General features: G+C 63.1%; 5 protein-coding genes across 5 annotated transcripts; 4 read left to right on the top strand and 1 right to left on the bottom strand.

Moving 5' to 3' along the window:
• Window positions 1-1,189: 1,189 nt before the first annotated feature.
• On the bottom strand, window positions 1,190-2,696 carry VTJ83DRAFT_4218 (uncharacterized protein; the record flags this gene model as incomplete). The annotated part of the gene is made up of 4 exons (XM_071010683.1): window positions 1,190-1,390; window positions 1,468-2,028; window positions 2,098-2,384; window positions 2,453-2,696. 4 exons carry the CDS (start codon window positions 2,694-2,696, stop codon window positions 1,190-1,192), a joined length of 1,293 nt encoding a protein of 430 aa, XP_070865668.1.
• Window positions 2,697-4,238: 1,542 nt separating this feature from the next.
• VTJ83DRAFT_4219 (uncharacterized protein) lies at window positions 4,239-5,900 on the top strand (the record flags this gene model as incomplete). The annotated part of the gene is made up of 1 exon (XM_071010684.1): window positions 4,239-5,900. The coding sequence occupies one exon, from the start codon at window positions 4,239-4,241 to the stop codon at window positions 5,898-5,900; it is 1,662 nt and encodes a 553-aa protein (XP_070865669.1).
• A 1,168-nt stretch (window positions 5,901-7,068) lies between these two features.
• Window positions 7,069-8,805, top strand: VTJ83DRAFT_4220 (uncharacterized protein; the record flags this gene model as incomplete). Its single annotated transcript, XM_071010686.1, has 2 exons — window positions 7,069-7,244; window positions 7,359-8,805. The coding sequence occupies 2 exons, from the start codon at window positions 7,069-7,071 to the stop codon at window positions 8,803-8,805; spliced, it is 1,623 nt and encodes a 540-aa protein (XP_070865670.1).
• Window positions 8,806-9,682: 877 nt separating this feature from the next.
• On the top strand, window positions 9,683-10,587 carry VTJ83DRAFT_4221 (uncharacterized protein; the record flags this gene model as incomplete). Its single annotated transcript, XM_071010687.1, has 2 exons — window positions 9,683-9,784; window positions 9,883-10,587. 2 exons carry the CDS (start codon window positions 9,683-9,685, stop codon window positions 10,585-10,587), a joined length of 807 nt encoding a protein of 268 aa, XP_070865671.1.
• A 702-nt stretch (window positions 10,588-11,289) lies between these two features.
• VTJ83DRAFT_4222 (uncharacterized protein) lies at window positions 11,290-12,299 on the top strand (the record flags this gene model as incomplete). Its single annotated transcript, XM_071010688.1, has 2 exons — window positions 11,290-11,404; window positions 11,485-12,299. The coding sequence occupies 2 exons, from the start codon at window positions 11,290-11,292 to the stop codon at window positions 12,297-12,299; spliced, it is 930 nt and encodes a 309-aa protein (XP_070865672.1).
• Window positions 12,300-17,728: the final 5,429 nt, after the last annotated feature.

Raw genomic sequence — 17,728 nt, forward strand, 5'->3', positions numbered from 1 at the left:
AGGAGTCGGAGCTTGGGCAGAAGGAAGAAGAAGATGATGATGATGTCGACGACGGGACGTTGCGGATGCGGCGGGGAGTCTTTTCTTGCACCAGGGCCCTGGAGATCGATTGGATGCCGTGTCACCACCTTCATGTACTTCCTTTGGCGCGGACCAGGAAACGCAATGTTTTATTTTTGTTTTTGGTCTCTCTCAACCGTTGCCTCATTCAACCCACCACCATCCCGCCGTGAAAGAATTCATAGCGGTAGGACGCTCGCCTGGCGGAGATGCCACGCGTCAGGTTGGCCCTCGCCAGCCGGACCCCAAGGCCGTGCGTGCCGTTCCGGAGATCTGCGTTGGCCGTTTTGACATGGTAGCAGGCGGTGATTTGACATGGCCCAGTTGACGCAGAGCCCAATTAACTTTATACAAGGTAGTGGCGTGGTGGTCTCCCCGAGGTAACCTCAGTGACGTCTTTTGAATTATCCGGGCCACTCGGAATTTACCGCACCCTCGTCAGCCGCCTTGGTCCGTTGAATGCAGCTGCAGGCTCGGGCTGAGGCGGGCTGAGAGAAGCTGGGAGGTAACGTTGTTCGGTGTCGCGGGGCCCGACGTTCCGCCCGAATCCCTCGGCAGTCACCTCGGTGAGGGGTGTGCTTCACCTTCACCCTCTGGGATTTCTGGGGCAGGAAAATGTATGTACAAACACACAACATACCAATACTCCAGGAACCAAACAAAAATCATACACCCAGCTGGACAGCAACGCGCCGGAAGACGTCGAATCAGCAAGTCGACCCAACCCGGATGGCCATCCCCGGAGCCAGGGGCAAAAAAGGATTGAGAACCCCAACAGCCATTTGTGGTCCAGGTCCCTCGGTAATAACTGATGTGGGCTGAGGATGGTGCCCGAGATACGAGCAAAAGATGAGAGGGCCCGACGGAAAAAAAAAAAAAAAAAAAAAAAAAAAAAGAGAAAAAGAGACCAGGAATGCAAAAAGGACAATCATGTCGAAAAAAAGGTCCGTCGAACCCCCCCAAAAACACCAAGTAGCGTATTGCAATAGTCCCAACTATGCGAAACAGAACAGAGAAACAAGAGAGCTACCCACGACGCCCTGGCTCGACCTGGCGACGCACGTTGTAATGTACAACCTACCCAGCATCATCCCGACCCAAAGCCCCTCTCCTCCACCGCACCGACCTCTCACTCGTCGTCCTCCACCTCCTCCACCCTCGGGCCCATGTAGCTGCGCTGCTGGGGGGCGGCCGACACCTTGGTTTCCGTCGCCGTCGTGGTGGCCGTCGCGGGCGCGGGCTGTCCAGTCGTGGCGGAAAAGGTGGCGCCGGCGTTGGCGGAGCCAGCCGACTTCTTGGACTTTTTCTTCTTCTTCTTGCTGCCGGCGGGCTACGGGGCGCGTTAGTGCCATGCAAGAACAAAAAAAAAAAAAAAAAAAAAAAAACACGAGCTGTTGTCGGACTCACCTCGTGCCACGCCCAGACGGGCTTAAAGCTGTCGATGACGCTAACGTCCTCCCAAAGGTTCGGGAACAGCCAGAAGCCGGGCGGAAGGATAAAGTAGGTGACGCAGAAGAGGATGACGCGGAAGATGGCCATGGCGAAGAACAGACCCATGAAGCACAGGAAACCCCAGCTCAGGTAGTAGCCGCCTAGGCGCAGGCTGGCGGGCCAGAGCGGGTAGCAGACGAGGGCGAAGATCACCAGGAGCGCCAGCGCCGAGTAGACCTTGCGCATGACCTGGCTGCCCTCCCACAGCCAGACATAGTACATGTCGTCGCCGGCCTCCTGCTGGGGCTCGATGCGCACCGTCCACAGGCCCTTGACGCGCTTCCCTTGCTTCTTGGGCGCGTGGTCGTGGCCCTCGTGCGGGTCCATCTTGACGACGCGCAGCGCCAGCATCGACAGCGGGAGCAGCTTGAAGGCGTTCTCGAGCGTCACCCGGTCCTTGACCTCGGGAAGCTCCGGGTTCTTTTTCCGCGCCGCCTTGTAGGCGTCCGATTCGAGCGCCCGAAGCGCGCGTTTGACCTGGGCCGGTCAGTCAGCCGCGGGGGGGAGGGACCAAAACGTCATGGATGGCAAGGCAGAGGAACGTACCCTGAACATCTCCTTGCGCTCGCCGTTGAGAATGCATGTACGCGGCTTGAGGTTCTGGCTACGGAGGAAGGTGGCGAGAGCGATGGCAACAGGGTTCGGCGGCCCGGGCACAATGGGTTGGGGCCCGCCCGGGTGCTGGTGCGGGTGAGGATGAGGATGTGGGTGGGGGTGCTGATGGCCGTGAGGGTGTTGGTGCCCGTCCGGGCCGTGGCCCTGGGCCTGCTGCTGCTGCTGCTGTTGCTGTTGTGCTTGTCGCATCTGCTCCATGGCTTGACGCTTGAGATGTTCTAGGGCGGGAGGGGTCAGCCGGGGGAGGTGGGGGGTCTCGTCGCTGGCATGCGCCCGGGCGACTCACCGATGAACTGGGGCACCGTCATGCCGTGCTTCTCTGCATCGATGGCCAGCTGCCGCTGCATGGCCGCGATCTGTTCGGGACTGGGCATGTGGCCGGGCATGGGACCCATGGGACCCATGGGGCCCTGCGGTCCTTGAGGCCCATGGGGCCCTTGAGGGCCGCCGTGAGGACCGCCGTGAGGGCCGCCTTGAGGGCCGCCTTGAGGGCCGCCGTGAGGGCCTTGGGGTGGTGGTGGCGCCTGCATGGTTGTCGATGGATGGATGGGGGGGTGTCGACTCGGTCGAGAGCCGGGATGGATGCGGCAGCCGGGAGGGGTCGAAAGGTGGGAGGGCGAGGAAGAAGTTGAAGGTTGCAAAGTGGGCGGGTTGATGAAGTTCGCGTAAAGTTCATCAATCGCAGCTCCTTCCGTACACGTATCTCAGATCACCCCTGCCGCCGGGCCCGTGCCCTGGGTCTTGGCACGGAAGGGAAACGGCTGCCAAGCTGGGGAAGGTGGGGCTCGGGCCCCCCGGCAATGCATTAATCCGGGCCGTCCTGCCTCGAGGTAGGACTGCACGTGACGGCCGGCGATGGGCATCCTTCATGCCAACCGGAAAGTGGCACACGCAGCAGGGCTGAACCTGTGATTGGGGCCTAACATGGCAGTAATTACTCGGTATTGTAGCATCTCGCGCATTATCCCGTCAGCGACGAGTTTACCTTCTCATTACTATGGTATCTCTGCGACGATTCATCTCAGTGTCAACAATTTTCTTCTACTCTCTGTTGATTTGATGTCATTAGCGATGTTGATAGTTTTTTTTTCACCCTGATGTTTCACAAGCTTTGTTTCGTCGGTCCGCCTCACGTTGTGCCTCGACCAAGTACATTCCTGTCCGCCCCCGTGAGCGTCTCGATGCCGCGGCCTCTGGACCAGTAGATTGGTCGCCGAGGCTCCCAACGGTCCTTGTCAGACCCAACGCCAGCGCCGGGGCAGCCTCGTGCTGCTGACGCTCGTTTGCCGATCCACTCCACCTGCAGCATCGGATTCCATGTCTGACCCTGGCGGGCTCTCGGACCCTTCTCGAAGTCGGCGAGGCAAAAAAGGCACCGTTGGCGAGTCGGGCAGAGGCCGATCCCGCCTCCCCGTTCCTGCATCCGCCTGTCACACGTCGGGCTGCATCGAGATCCAAACATGACGACGGCATCGCGTGCGGCCTCGCATCGGGCCAACCAGAGCCTCGCCCTTTGTGCCGTAGGGCTCGGTTTCAAGACGCCGTCCCAGGCCCACCGAACCCCTTTTTTTTCTGGTCGCGCCGTGGCGATGCCGTGGCCACGGCGGACAAAGAAAAGTGAGACATTTCCCTGCGGTGCGGCACCGTTGGCGCACGTCACTGGTCGAACCAAGCCGGGGCCGGCGTCGAAGGGTGCCCGCCAGAGCACCGTCCCACCGGTTTCGCAAGCGCCAACTGGCTGGTTGGCCTGGGCGGGCCCGGCCTATCAGATGCCGCCCCCGGCGGCCCTCGCGCCCGGCCTGTCCTACACCACTCGTGTCAGCACGCAATGCGCGCTGCTCAGCCGACCCAGGTAGGTGTGTGACGGGCTCTTTGGACGGCGTTGCTGCGTATGTAAAAGATGGACGGTCCCTCTGGCGCGCGGCGCCTGCGTGCTGCGCTGTTCCCTGCCCCGTGCTTGTTCTCTCCGTCTACCGGGTGCTGGCCGCCAAGGACGTCCTTCGTTTCTATGCCGACTTTGCTTCGCCCCTAGCGGCCGACCGAGATCCGGCACTTTCGATTCTCCGCCAGCGATGGAGTCAGGCACCATGTCGGACTCGTTTTCTCAGTGGTTTCGTTCTTTTGCGTCGTGCTGCGGCGCTCGCCAGAAGCAGCCCAAGAGGCCAGGCGACAAGAAGGGTGGGAATCGCAACGTTGTTGTGACGAGGGGCTACGCCGCGATGAGGGACCATCACGACCCCGTCCCCAAGGGTCCGGCGAGGACGATCCACGAGGTTGACAAGGTCGACGAGATCGACGAGGTCGACGAGAGGCCGCCGCCAAAGCGAAGGCGCCCCGCCAGCCGCCGGGACAGCGCCGCGAAAGCCTGGTTCGGCCGGTCCTCCACCTCGGTGCGCCGCCTCCAGATCTCGGAGCCGACCAACTTTCGCCATGTCCGGTCGGAGTCGTTCCAGCTCCCGGAATGCCAGCCTCCGCCGCGGCCGGCCCCCCCACGCCCGGCTCGGTCTCGCCCGCGCTCGTTCCGGCCCATCGAGCTGAGCATCTACCAGCCTCACAACCGCCTCTCTGCCATCCTCCCGCACCTCGAAAGCGCCATCGCGGAGCCGCCGCCCGCCCGCCTCGCCGAAACCCGCTCCGAGCCCGAGCCCCGCGAGCGCGTTCGCTCGGCCATGTCGTTCCACCTGCCGAGGAACCACTCGCGTCACGGGTCGACCGCCTCGGAGAGCGCCCCGCCCAAGATCCCGCCCAAGTCGCGGGCGCGCGCTTACACGGCGCCGAGCGCGGCGCCGGGCACGGAGCGCATCGTGGAGCGCATCGCCAGCGCTATCCTGGAAAAGGAGCGGCTGCAGGCCGAGATCGACCGCGTTGTCGAGCGTCAGAGCATCTACCTCGGTCGGCCCTTGACGGGTTACGACATGCGTATGTTTCCGAGGGGGGCGTGCGCCGGCCCTGGGCTCACGGCAGCAGGGTGGGAGCCGATGCCTTCGATCCCCGCGGTGCCGGCCGCCGCGCTGTCCTTTGCGGAGCGCCTCAGCGCCGAACGGCCGCGCACGGCACCCTCGCGCTCGCGCAGCGCGCCCGAGCCGGACCCGATCCAGGAGCTGCCGGAGCTCGCCGACGCCGGGGAGGAGGCCCAGCCGAGGACGTTGGCCTCGCCTTGCGAACTCTACGCCTCGCCCACGGCATACGAATCGCTGCGCATTTCTCCCGTCGCCGCCCCCGCCGCCACCGACCTCGACCTGCCCCTGGCGCCGCCGCTCCCCTTGGTGCTCCGGCCGCCGCTGCGCAAAAAGAAGTCCTTTTCGCGCGTCTCCAGCTGGCTCTTCCACCCGGACGAGGCCGTCTCGTCGTCGCACCTGTCCACAACGGCCGCCATCGTCACGACCTCGCCGCGCCCCGTCCGGGAGGCGGACGGCTTCTACCAGTGCCTGGCCCCTCCCGAGGGCCTACCGCGCACGAGCATGGAAACGTCGTCGTCGGTGTACACGTGGGAGACGCGCGAGACGGATGACGACGACGACGACGACGACGATCTCGAGTCCAAGACGGTGCCGACCACGACGGCCTGGTCGCCCGAGCAGACGCCCAAGCAGGGCTCGAGGGACACGACGCCCGTGATCGAGGTTGACAAGGCGGGGCTGGAGGAAGACATGGCGGCGGGGCCGGTCATGGTGCGCGCGGCGGTGACCGAGCCGATAGACCATAGGCCGCTCAGCGTAGGAGTGGCTATCTAAGTAGGGGACGGGCTGTGTGTGTGTGTGTGTGTGTGTGTGTGTGTGTGTGGACTTGTTTGCTTGAGGTGCATTCTCTTCCTCTTTTTTCTGTGTCTCTTTTCTTCCTTTCCCCTTGGAGGGATGAGGAGAATATGCTGCATACTCTATCTAGTATGGGTCTGTTGAGCTGGATGCTTGGCAGCTGGTCTGGGAACCGGAGGGCGCTGGACACAAGGGCTTCATGATACCATGGGATTGAGATACCTGCTGTAAGCACACCGTAGAACAGCCGCAGAGCCGGCGCTAACCTTGCACTGTTATTTTTGTTGCTTTTTTTTTGGTCAATTCCTGCGCATGTACTCGTCGCCTTCGTTCCTTGTCAAGGTCGTGGTTCATTTCTAACCGCCAGGACGCATGGTGTATCATCATGTCGGTTCCCTTCTTTGGACAGGCCGCATTACCGAAATGACGTAGCCGCCGACGGTCGGGCCGCTCGAGGGGCGCGATGCGGTCAACCCATGCGGATGGAAAGGGTCAACGCCCATCACGGAAACGCCAAATCACTAGGCTCGCGGCCTCACCCCAATCCCCGTGTGCCAGGCCGCCGACCTTGTGGTCCCAGCCTTCTGGAAAGCTTTCCCTTGCCGGCGGGTGGGCCGCGCGATGCAACGTCCGGACGAACATCCGCTGCGCCCGGCCGTGCAGGGGGCCCGCAGTGGGGCCGACCGGGGCACCAACGAGGCCGTCGGGACGTTCCACGTTTCAGAGCACGGCCACGTTTCAGCGGGGGGGCGGCCGTCACCGCCCGACAAGGCTGCCCCCCGGTGACAGTTTTCTGCAGCGCAGGCGGCCGGACGGACGGGGTAGGGCCACCATAGGTACGAGGGTCGTGTGAACAACACGCCCCCCCCCGGCCCCCCCTCCTCCCCCGCCCCCCCCGCCCCCGGCTCGGGGCCCCCCGCCGCCCATGGGCGCTCCCACCGTGCACTTGAGCCCAACGGCGCCGTTCCCTTCTACTTCTTCCCCATCCTCCTTCCCAGGCACAGCCAGGTCGCGATGCAGGGCATCGACGTCGACGACCTTGTCAGGGACGGAGATCGCGCTGCTAGACTGCGTTGGACGTGACGAGCAAACCAACAAGGTGATCTGGACTCTCGACGCTCGCGACGGGTCCGCGCCGCGTTCCACGATGGATTCCATTCGAAACTGGGCTCGGGGCCGCGGGGAGTACACGCCGCTGCCCGCCGACCCGGCGGACGACGATGTCTACGGCCCTTCTCACCCGGAGCGGCTCCGACGCCGCCGTCGAACCACGATCGCCGCGCTGTCGTTGGCCATGATGGCCGTCGTGGGCGTCGGCTTCCTGTGCGTTTTGTTTTTTTTTTTTTTTTTTTTTTCTTCTGTCCCTCCCAAGGCATACCCAGCGCTCTCATGTGAACCAACGGAAAAAAAAAAAAAAGCTAACGCTCCCCCTTGCAGGCGTCAGCGTCCGTCGTGCGACGACACCCTCGAGCACGGCTTCTGGTGCGCGTCCGATGTGTCGCACTCGTGGGGCCAGTACTCGCCCTACTTTTCGGTGCCGTCCGCCATCGACCCGTCGACGCCGCCGGGCTGCACCGTGACCTTTGCGCAGGTCCTGTCGCGCCACGGGGCGCGCGCGCCGACGACGGGCCGCGCCGCCTACTACGCCGACCTGGTGGCGCGCATCCAGCGCGACGCCACGTCGTACGCGGCGCCGGCGCGGTTCCTGCGCACGTACCGCTACGAGCTGGGGGCCAACGGGCTGACGCCCATGGGCGAGCGGCAGATGGCCTACTCGGGCGCCAAGTTCTACCGCCGCTACCGGCACCTCGCGCGCGACGAGGCGCCCTTCGTCCGGGCCGGGGGCATCGAGCGCGTGGTGGCGTCGGCGCGGCACTTTACGCAGGGGTTCCACGGGGCGAGGGCCGCGGATCGCGCGGCGACGGGCCCGCGGCCGCCGGCGCCGGCGCCCCAGCCGCCGAACGACATGGTGGTGATCCCCGAGGACGCGACGACCAACAACACGCTCCACCACGGGCTGTGCACGGCGTTCGAGGAGGGCCCGTACGCGGGGCTCGGCGCCCGCCGGCAGGCGGCGTACCTGGCCCGGTTCGCGGCCCCCATCGCGGCGCGGCTGAGCGAGCGCCTGCTGCCCGGCGCCAACCTCAGCGCGGCCGACGCGGTCGGGCTCATGGACCTCTGCCCGTTCGAAACGGCCGGCGCGGCAACGCCCCCGGGCGTCCTCTCGCCCTTTTGCGGCCTCTTCACCCCGGCCGAGTGGCGGCTCTACGACCGCTACCAGGACGTCGGCAAGTGGTTCGGCTTCGGGCCGGGCAACCCGCTGGGGCCGACGCAGGGGGTCGGGTTCGTCAACGAGCTGATCGCGAGGCTGACGGGGCAGCCGGTCAGGGACGGGACGAGCACCAACGCCACGCTCGACGGCGACCCGGCGACGTTCCCCCTGGGCCGCCGGCTGTACGCGGATTTCAGCCACGACAACGACATGGTGAGCATGCTGAGCGCGCTGGGGCTGTGGGAGGAGGAGGCGGCGCCGCCGCCGCCCAGCCACGGGACGTCGATCGACGAGGAGGAAGACGAGGCCAACGAAGCCAGGTTCTCGACGGCCAGGTCGGTGCCGTTCGCGGCGAGGGTGTACGTCGAAAAGATGCGCTGCGAGGGCCCGAGCAGCAAGGAGAAACAAGAAGGAGACGATGAAGAAGAAGAAGAAAAAGAGGAGGAGGAGGAGCTGGTGCGCGTGCTGGTCAACGACCGGGTGATGCCGCTGCCTCGGTGCGGCGCGGACGCAAGGGGCTTGTGCACGCTGAGCCGGTTCGTCGAGAGCCTGGCGTTTGCGAGGGAGAATGGGAGATGGGACGAGTGCTTCGACCTGGCCCGAGATGGATGACAGCGGCAGCGCGAACTCGGGCCAACCCAAGGAAAGGAGGCAGGCAGGTCTTGTAGCAGCCGGGGTTGACTAGGCAGGTAATTCATTCGGTTCGTTCGTCCCCATGGGCATCGAGTGGCTGGATTTGCAGCGTTTGTTTTGTTTCATCGTGGCTCTGCCAAGCGGGCAACTTGGCGGGCTGGGAGATGGTCATGGTGAATGGTCCCTCTATGGGCATCCGGAGCTCATGGATCATGATATAAGGTAGTTATTATGGGCTTCCCGTCTTGTATGTACGCTCGTCCGATACCCATACCCAGGTCCCATACAGATTCGTGCAAAGTGCAGCAGCCGTCCACCGACGTCATCGAGCCCACGGCCCCCCGGCAACAAAGCGACACGAGACCCGTCGACGTGCCAAGGGGTTGGTCGGTGGGTGGGTTCTCATCCATGGATCAGGGTCAGGGATGCAAGGTCCAGGGTTCGGGTTGCCTATAGAGCATTTATACCTACCACTATAAAACTACGCAGTACCAACCGTACCAACCATAGGTGCCCGGATCTGCGGGCTTGGCAGCGGGGCTTGACCGTTTGCGGTTGGTGGTTGGCGCCCCGGGGGGGGGGGGGGGGGGGGGAGGCGATAAAGTTGGCGTTGGCGTTGGCGTCGTCCCGGCCTTCCGGTCAACACCTACCAGGCTTGCTCTCTCTCTCTCTTCCGTGTGCATTTCCAGAGATACATCTCCGCGGCCCAGCTTACTCCGTTAGGTCGGCGCATCCGCTGACTGAGAGAGAGAGAGAGAGAGGGAGAGAGAGAGAGAGAGAGAGAGAGAGAGAGAGAGAGAGAGAGAGAGAGAGAGAGAGAGAGAGAGAGAGACCATCTCCCGCACAACCGCCCACCATGAACACGGCCGGCGCTGTCGTGCTCGCGCTGGTCCTGGCGCTCCTCGCCGCCGCCGGCGGGTACATCCTGTTTACCCGCATCCGGGCCTCGCGGCTAGGCGTGAGTCTCGTCTCTTTTGTTTATCTGCGCCCTTTTTCTCGTCCCAAATCCCAGACGGACAAACAATCAGACGCTAACACATCTGCCTTCCCCCCCAGCTGCCCCCTCCGCCCTGGTCCTCCTACCTCCCCTTCCTCGGCTCCTCGTCTCCCTCCTACTCGGGCCCGCGCCCCGCCCCGGGCGGCATCGTCGGCTGGCTCAGCGACCGCTTCCGCACCTCGCGCCTTCGCAACCCCCGCACCGCCGCCGGCGCCTACGAGGGCACCTCGTACAACGCGGGCTACGCGGGCTACGCGGGCACCCACCCCGGCGCCGGCGCCGGCGCCGGCGCCCGGGGCTTTGACCATCTCGACGACGACCCCTGGGACTCGCGCGTCGGCGGCTACAACCCCTACGACGAGGAGCGCGAGCTCGGCCTCGCCCCGCCCGGCAGCCCCGGCGCCGCAGCCTCGTCGCCGTACGTCCCGCAGGGCGACGGCTATGCGATGAACCTGCCCGGTCCGGCCGAGCCGAGCACGGCCGGCGCCGGGACGACGGCGGCAGCGGCGGCGGCGGCGACGGCGGCGACGGCGGGTGGCGCCGAGGAGCAGCGAGGGCGCATTCCCGGTCGGTCGCCCGGGCCGGCGACGCCGGGAGCCGCGGCGAGGCAGGGGAACCCGTTTGACGACGACGCCGCCGAGCCGAGCAACATCAGCCTGCGCGGGGTCAGCCCAAGGCCGATGGCCGATCAGGATGCCTCGTTGGGGGGGCGCAAGGCGAGAGGGGAGGAGGAGAGGAAGACTGCGTTCCGGGAGGAGATGTGAGCTTGGGGAAAAAAAAAAAAAAAAGAGGAAAAGGGCTTCTTTGAGATCTGTTTTTGTTCTTCTTGTCTTGGGCTTTGGGCATGGCGGCGGGTCGGAGGCGGAAATGGAGTTTTGGTTGGCTCTGTCTGGAAATCCACGGCGGCGGCGGCGGCGGCGGCGGCGGCGGGCGGCGGGCTGTATTTGTAGGTATGGTACAATATGTAGGCAAGGTATCACCGCACCAACCTAACCAACTCGCCGTGGGATTCTTGCTTCCATCATGACGGGGAATTCATGCCCCGTTTTTTACTCTTCTTGTGAAACCGCCGCCGGGTCCATTGTATGTATTCTGTGCTAGGCTGTGCAACGAATGGTTGACAAAGTACCTATGTAGGTGTAATTCCCGTACGCGAACTGGTGGCTGCACTAATAAGAGCGTACCTACTGTGTAGACCGTGCCGGGGCCATTCAGCGTCCCACGAGGGCGGCATGCGGTGGGCATGCGGTGGGCATGCGGTGGGTGGGGTTGACGGCCATGCGACGGACGGGACCCGCTGACGTTGGGGTAAACCAGCGCCCCGCGACCATCCCCGAAACCGACCTCAAACCTAGCGACTTGGCTCGGCGCCGGTCCCCTTCCAACAACCCGGGTTGGAACTCTCACAACCTCAACCCTCTTCTCCCCCCTCCCAAGCTTCGTTTTCGCCCCCTCGCCAAGACACCATGGCCCTCGACCTCCAAGCAGTCCACGACACGCTCGTGTCGGTCGCCTTCGAGGCGGGGCGCATGATCCTCGCCGCCAACCTCTCGGGCATCTCGACCGACACAAAGCTCAACGGTGCTTCCCCCTCCCCTACCCCCTCCGGGACGTCCGTGTTCTCCCAGGCCGGCTAACGCGGTTCGCCCGCTTCCTCCCAGCCGTCGACATCGTCACCGAAACCGACCAGGCCGTCGAGCGCCTCGTCTCGTCCCGCCTCCGCGCCGCCTACCCCGACTTTGACTTTGTGGGCGAAGAGACGTACAAGCCCGGCGTCACGCGCATCTCGGACGCCCCCACCTTCGTCGTCGACCCCATCGACGGCACCCAAAACTTTGTCCACGCCTTCCCCAACGCCTGCGTCTCCCTCGGCCTGGTCGTCGACCGCGTCCCCGCCGTCGGCGTCGTCTACAACCCCTTCCAGGACCTGCTGTTCACGGGCGTCAAGGGCAAGGGCAGCTTCGTGCAGCGCAACGCCTCGCTCCCCGCCGGCCGCGGGCGCGGCGACAAGCAGCGCCTGCCGCTCCTGGGCGGCGGCGCCGGCGACAAGGCCCCGCGGCTCGGCGACCTGAGCACCTCGCTCGTGTCCATCGAGTGGGGCAGCCAGCGCGACGGCGACAACTTTGAGCTCAAGGCGCGCACCTTTCGCCGCCTGGCCGCGTCGCGCGAGCTGGGCGGCGGCATGACGGGCGGCCTGCGCTCGCTCGGCAGCGCCGCGCTCAACATTTGCGCCTGCGCCGCGGGTCAGCTCGACCTGTACTGGGAAGGCGGCTGCTACGCCTGGGACGTGGCCGCCGGCTGGTGCATCCTCAACGAGGCCGGCGGCATGATGGTGGGCGGGAACCCGGGCCAGTGGGATACCGAGATCGACTCGCGCGTCTACATGGCGGTCCGGGGGGCCAGCGGCGGCCAACGGGAGCTGATCAAGGAGTTTTGGGGGCTCATTGGGGACGGGAGGTTGGAGTACAAACATTAACTCGAAAAAGAAAAAGGGGGGAGGAGGGGAGGGAGGGAGGGGAGGGAGGGAACTTGCATCGGCGGTTTCGACAGCATCAGTCAATAGGAAAGGAAAAAAAAAAAAAAAAAAAAGAAAAGAAAAGAAAAAGAGGAAGGGCTACGGCTAGAAAAAAAAAAAAAACCATGGGGTTGGCTGTCTTTGTGGGTGAATCTTCCTCGGCGGTGGTGCCACGCTCCAGAGACCTATCCGGTCTCCTCGACGAACGTTTGTCGTTATGTTGGCCTCGATCATTCCTCTTGAGAAACTCCCAAGGCGACGCGTCGGCCGTTCCGAGCTTCCCTGACGCCGGCTCTGCTCCAGCCCGTGGGTCTCACCGTCTTCGCTGCTATCATTCCTGACGCGTCGCTTGATCCTGCCAGCGCTGGGACGCGTCCATCGTGGGACGCGGCTAAGACGGTCTGGCCCGATAGAATGTTCTTGACAAAAGAATGAAACCGAAAGAAAAAAACAAAAAAGAAAAAGAAGGGTTGAGAATACAGCGTTGCTGGCACGCGCGCTGGTAGCCGTAGAGGCGCACGTCCAAGAGGGAACGGGAGACGGGCATCGTCCTCGCCGGAGCGCAAGCGTGGTTGAGACATGAAGAGGTCGTGGCGGCCGCGTAGGGAGTACCGAGGGTCCGGAGCGTAGAAGGCCGCGCGACCGGCTCATGGACCGGGGATCTGTTGCTGATGTTCTTTCTTTCTTTTTTTTTGTTTTTTTTTTTTTTTGTGTGTGTGTGTGTGTATAAATAGGACGGCGATATCCTAAGCGGCCGTGGGGAAAAGACTAGCAGCGGCAGCAGTCCGCTTCTCATAGGAAATGAAATGGACGTGGGGATCTTGGTATAGACTAATAACCTCGAGTAGTCGCCATCTTCTTGACCTCCTCGTCCGATCAAGGGTTGGAACGTTGATCAAAGAGGCCCAATAACCATCTCACCCAGTTCTTGCGGGAAGCCTTGTAGACCATCGTGTATGCCTTGACACCACATCCACGTTCGGCATAGAAACGTGTAGTATGTGATGGACCCAACGCAGAAGGACCTCCTCCAGGTTGAAATCTCACGGTTTCATGAACGCCAGTCTGACGCTATACATGAACCTCCACCGAGCCAAGACCGCACCGGAAGCGTAGCGGCCAGAAGACCTGGGGGTTGGATTCCAGGAAGAGCCAGAGCGAGGCCGGTGACTCTGGGAAGCTTTGCCATGTATCAACAAGGTCTTGGTCCAGCCGGTGGCCCATAAGGACGATAGGAAACAAGGTCCTTGGATGGGAGGACCCCTAGGCTGCCGTCATGGATGGCCATCGTCCATCTTCTCGTCTTTTGCACCGACGTACTGTGCGATCCTTCCCCCCCCCCCCCTTGAGAAAGGTACCTAGCCACCTAACTGTTGTATCCGCGACGGCGTCTTGATGTCGTTTCTAGGATGTCGGCATCCTCTCCAAGCCCCTCTCGTCTCCGACGCGTCACGATCATCTGTTGGGTGCAGTCGCAGTCCTGCCGTCTCACCCAGGTTGTCGCAACCACCGCGGAACGCAGGTGGGCTCGCACCTGGTCCGTAAGCTTGGATGACCGACCCGGCTGCGATTCGTTGGTTTCACGACGTCGTCTCCTTGCATCAACCCCCGATATCCCAGGTGTCTAAGGGCTATCCATGGGTGGCCGGCAAAGTGGACGTGGAAGGAGGCGACAACAACACGTAACATCGAGGCCACGGCACGCGCATCGGCGGATACAAAAGGATCTCGAGGTGAAAATGTGATGATATGACCGCCAAATATTGTGGTGGTAGCACAAGAGCGTCGGTGGGGGGAGCCGACGCACACCATGGTACGGCGGTTTCTGGGTCGACCGCCCAACCCGGCTTCTCTCCAAGCCGCCTGGCTGATGCCGGACTTCCTTTCTTAAAGGCAGGGAGGGCCTCCTATCGCACAGGGCTATGCGACAAGGCAGAAGCTCTGGCGGTTGATCGCCATGAAAAGGGCGTCATGTCCCAGGGCCATAGCGAGCGTGGAAGGGCGATTCGTCGGAGGGAGGGGGGAGAAGAAGAGCCAGGCCGGGATGGAAATCCGAGCACACCTCAGCCTTCTTGACACACGCCCTGCGCCGGCCGCACAACGCAAGGATGCCAACAAACGAGCCATAAACGGCATGACGATCCTTCGATGCTCCCCCTCGGAAACTGGATCGTCATCATCCCTGTTGTCAACATAGTTACAAGTGATATCCAAGAACAAGACCCTGCAAAGGGCCCCTTGATCGCCAACCAGGCTAGAGGGGCCTTCCGTAGGTCCTGCGGCGGCCAGGGGAACGCGTGAATAGGTGACAACTAGGGTCGTGCACGCCAACGCCCGCAAGAATTACCACGGTACAACGTTGTCACTGTAGCCAACGCACGGCCAGGCTGCAGGACGGGCTGCTACCTATCGCTCGGGCCGAGATTCCACGCCGCCGCCAAGGGTCAGAACAGCCAACAGGCCGCACGGGCAACAAGGGGGGAGAGGCATCGTAAAGAGCATACCCGTCCACGCTGCTTGCTTTGGACCACCTATTGATGTTGCGACATCCTTAACCGACAACCTTCATCCATAGTTCCCTGCCCCTTGAACCCACGTCGCTCGTCGAATTGGAGATCCTTGGAGAGCGGTGGCGGCCCGTATCAGGGATAGGGCCCTGTCATGTATCCGCCGTTCCCGCTCGCTCCCGCGCTGTTCCCGCTCTTGCCCGGGGGGGGGGGGGGGGGGGGGCGGTTTCCCTTCGCCGGCCCCAGCCAGCGTCCCCCGGTCCTTGACCGGCGAGAAGGTCGTTCATGGTTAAGCGACGTACGAGCCCCTTGTTAGCAACCCGGCGGGCTGGGTTGGAATCATGCCACAATCCCGTCGCCAGGGGAGCTACCTGCTCCTCGGGTTACAACGGCGGCCCGGGGCCAAGGAACGTACCTCCGCGAAGCAACGTTGAAGTTGTTCTCCCCGACCTGGCGTAGTAGCCAGGGGGGGGGGCAGCGAAAGCCCGGTTGTCGGAGCGTCCTCCGCGATGGTTATTATACATGCCCTCCGCCGCGGGAAAGGCATCGGCGTGAGAGGACGGTCCCATCCGCCCCGCCCCGCCACCCCCCGCCTTGGAATGTCCGAGACGGAGAGGAGGCGCGGCATGGGATGGGGAGAGAGCAAAGCGCGGAGCAGGAACGGGGTAGGGGTGGGAGCCAGGCGTGGGTACGCCGACCGGTGTATGCATGTCGTCCAAAGCGGCGGTGGGAAGCCGACCTCGCCTATGCGGGCCGATATTGGAGGGGCCGAAGATGGCGAGAGCACCGTGCCGTGCGGTGGAGGCAGGTTCCGACAGCGCTGCGCAGTTCAAAATCTACATACGCGCCGCCTGACGCTTGACGCTCGAAACGAGAGCGGTAACGTTCTGTGGAAAGGGACGGGACCAAGAGGATAGATGAGGACCAGATTCCACACGAGCCGCAAATAGGGTGGGGGTGAAGGCTCTCGAGCAGGGCCATGATGGTGCGCAACGGCGTGATCGACGGCGTGATCGACGGCGTGCTCGACGGCTGCTGGAATCCGGTATTGCACGTCAAACCATTACCAATCGTTTGCCCATACCGGCGTAGCTATGCCCGCTGATGGGTTGTCAGGCGGTGCTGAGAAATGATGAACAGGGACGATGCTGATCGAATCGACCGAGGGTTTGCCGCGGAGGGGGTGTGCTCTGAGTGTAGGAGACGGCAAGCTGCGCTGCAGGATAGATGAAGGCCTCTGCGGGTTAGATTGGCCATCAACATCAAGGCCCGGTTGGCTACGAGCAGCCGAGCAGGTGTGCGCTGTAGGGCGTGGGAAGCAAGCCGTGGGCGACATCGGCCCCTCGATGGTTCGCATGGGCCGCGTTCAGTTCACACCACGGTTGGACTTTACGAGCCCCCTCCCCTCCTGGCGCGTAGGATGACAAACCACTCTACGTTCTCTTTGGGTGTCTGGCCCTTACAGAAGGAGAAGCCCCGAGCTTGAAGCACTTACATGCGCTTGGTACCGCTTCTGCAGTCCTTCGCCGTCTCCCAGACACCGGCAAACACGCAATACGAGCTTGCCAACCGAGGCCGGATTCTGAGCATGTCCGATGAGCATGGCGATGGTGTCGAAATCGTGGCAAATGGCGGGTTTGGATCCCGCCTGCAATGAAGAGGGAGATGCTCAACATCCATGCCGTAAGCCGGAGATTGAATCGAAAGGCTCCGTGTTTCCCGTCTCGCCGCAGGATGAAGCCAGAGACAAAGCTGGAAGCAACAGTGGCAAACCCAATCCCCCATCTCGACGTCAATGCCGCGGCGAAGAGAGAGAGAAACGAGGCCAGGCAGGTGAAGATGCTGTATTGGAAATGGCGAGATGGTCTGGGCGGGAGCCCCCTCGGTCAGCAACATGCGTGCCGGATCGCGGATCGCGGCTCGGCTGCGGTTGAACCGCGAGCCCTGGCCAATCTTCTTCCCCACGCGGTCCAAGAAGGTCACCCACTTGTTGGTTGTCGTGGGGAGCGAAGAGATGTTGGACCGGGGGACGAGAGCGACATCTGCAAGGCTCGCTAGGCGCACGACGTCGGATGCTCGGCAGCCTGGCACGAGCGGCTCCCCAGAAAGCAGAATCAACCGGGTCTCAACGACGCGGCAGACACCTGATGGGAGGCACTTTGATAACCAACTTTCCCTCTTGCAAGCAACCCCCCACCGATGGCGGGAGAGGAGGGAGGGAGGACCCAGGCCTGCCGTCTTGTCGTCGCTGACAGAGAACCGCTAGACGATATTAACACACAGCATGCGATAGCTATAGCCTAAACCGCGGCTCCTGGGATGGCGGCATGACCCCGTACTGCGGTCGTGGTTATCAGGACGCGCGGTTCCCGGGAAGAAGGAGGGGCAATCAGGCAATCAACACCAAACACTGACGCGCACCGATCGATGTCCCATGGAGAGAGAGTGGGCCAATCCTGCACTGATAGGGGAAAAGATGAAGCATCTTTCCCCCCCGCCCTTCGTTCCCCGATGATTATCTCGGCCGACCAGATGCCAATGGTCTTCCCGACTCGACGTTGTGATAGCGGGCGGGCTGGTGCCTGTACAGGACATGGCTGCATCATGCTCGAATATTCGCGTACGCAGTATATCGGGGAGGGGACAAGATGGAGCGCCTCGACACCACCTCGTTGTCGGTCCGGATCCCGCTATCTCAAGACGTGGGGGGATGTTCGGAACCAGCCGACCGACACATCAACGTCCCGCCCCGGACCACCCCGCAGCCGGACCTCGCAGGTGGTTAGCGAGAGCGGACACGGAGCACCAAGTCCGGGGGTTGGGCCCGCGCTAGCGCTCGAGGCGAGGACCCGGAGCCGGGGCCATGAGGCGACGGTGCAAACC

This window comes from Remersonia thermophila, chromosome 4 (assembly GCF_042764415.1).
Source record: "Remersonia thermophila strain ATCC 22073 chromosome 4, whole genome shotgun sequence".
Lineage (NCBI taxonomy): Eukaryota > Fungi > Ascomycota > Sordariomycetes > Sordariales > Chaetomiaceae > Remersonia > Remersonia thermophila.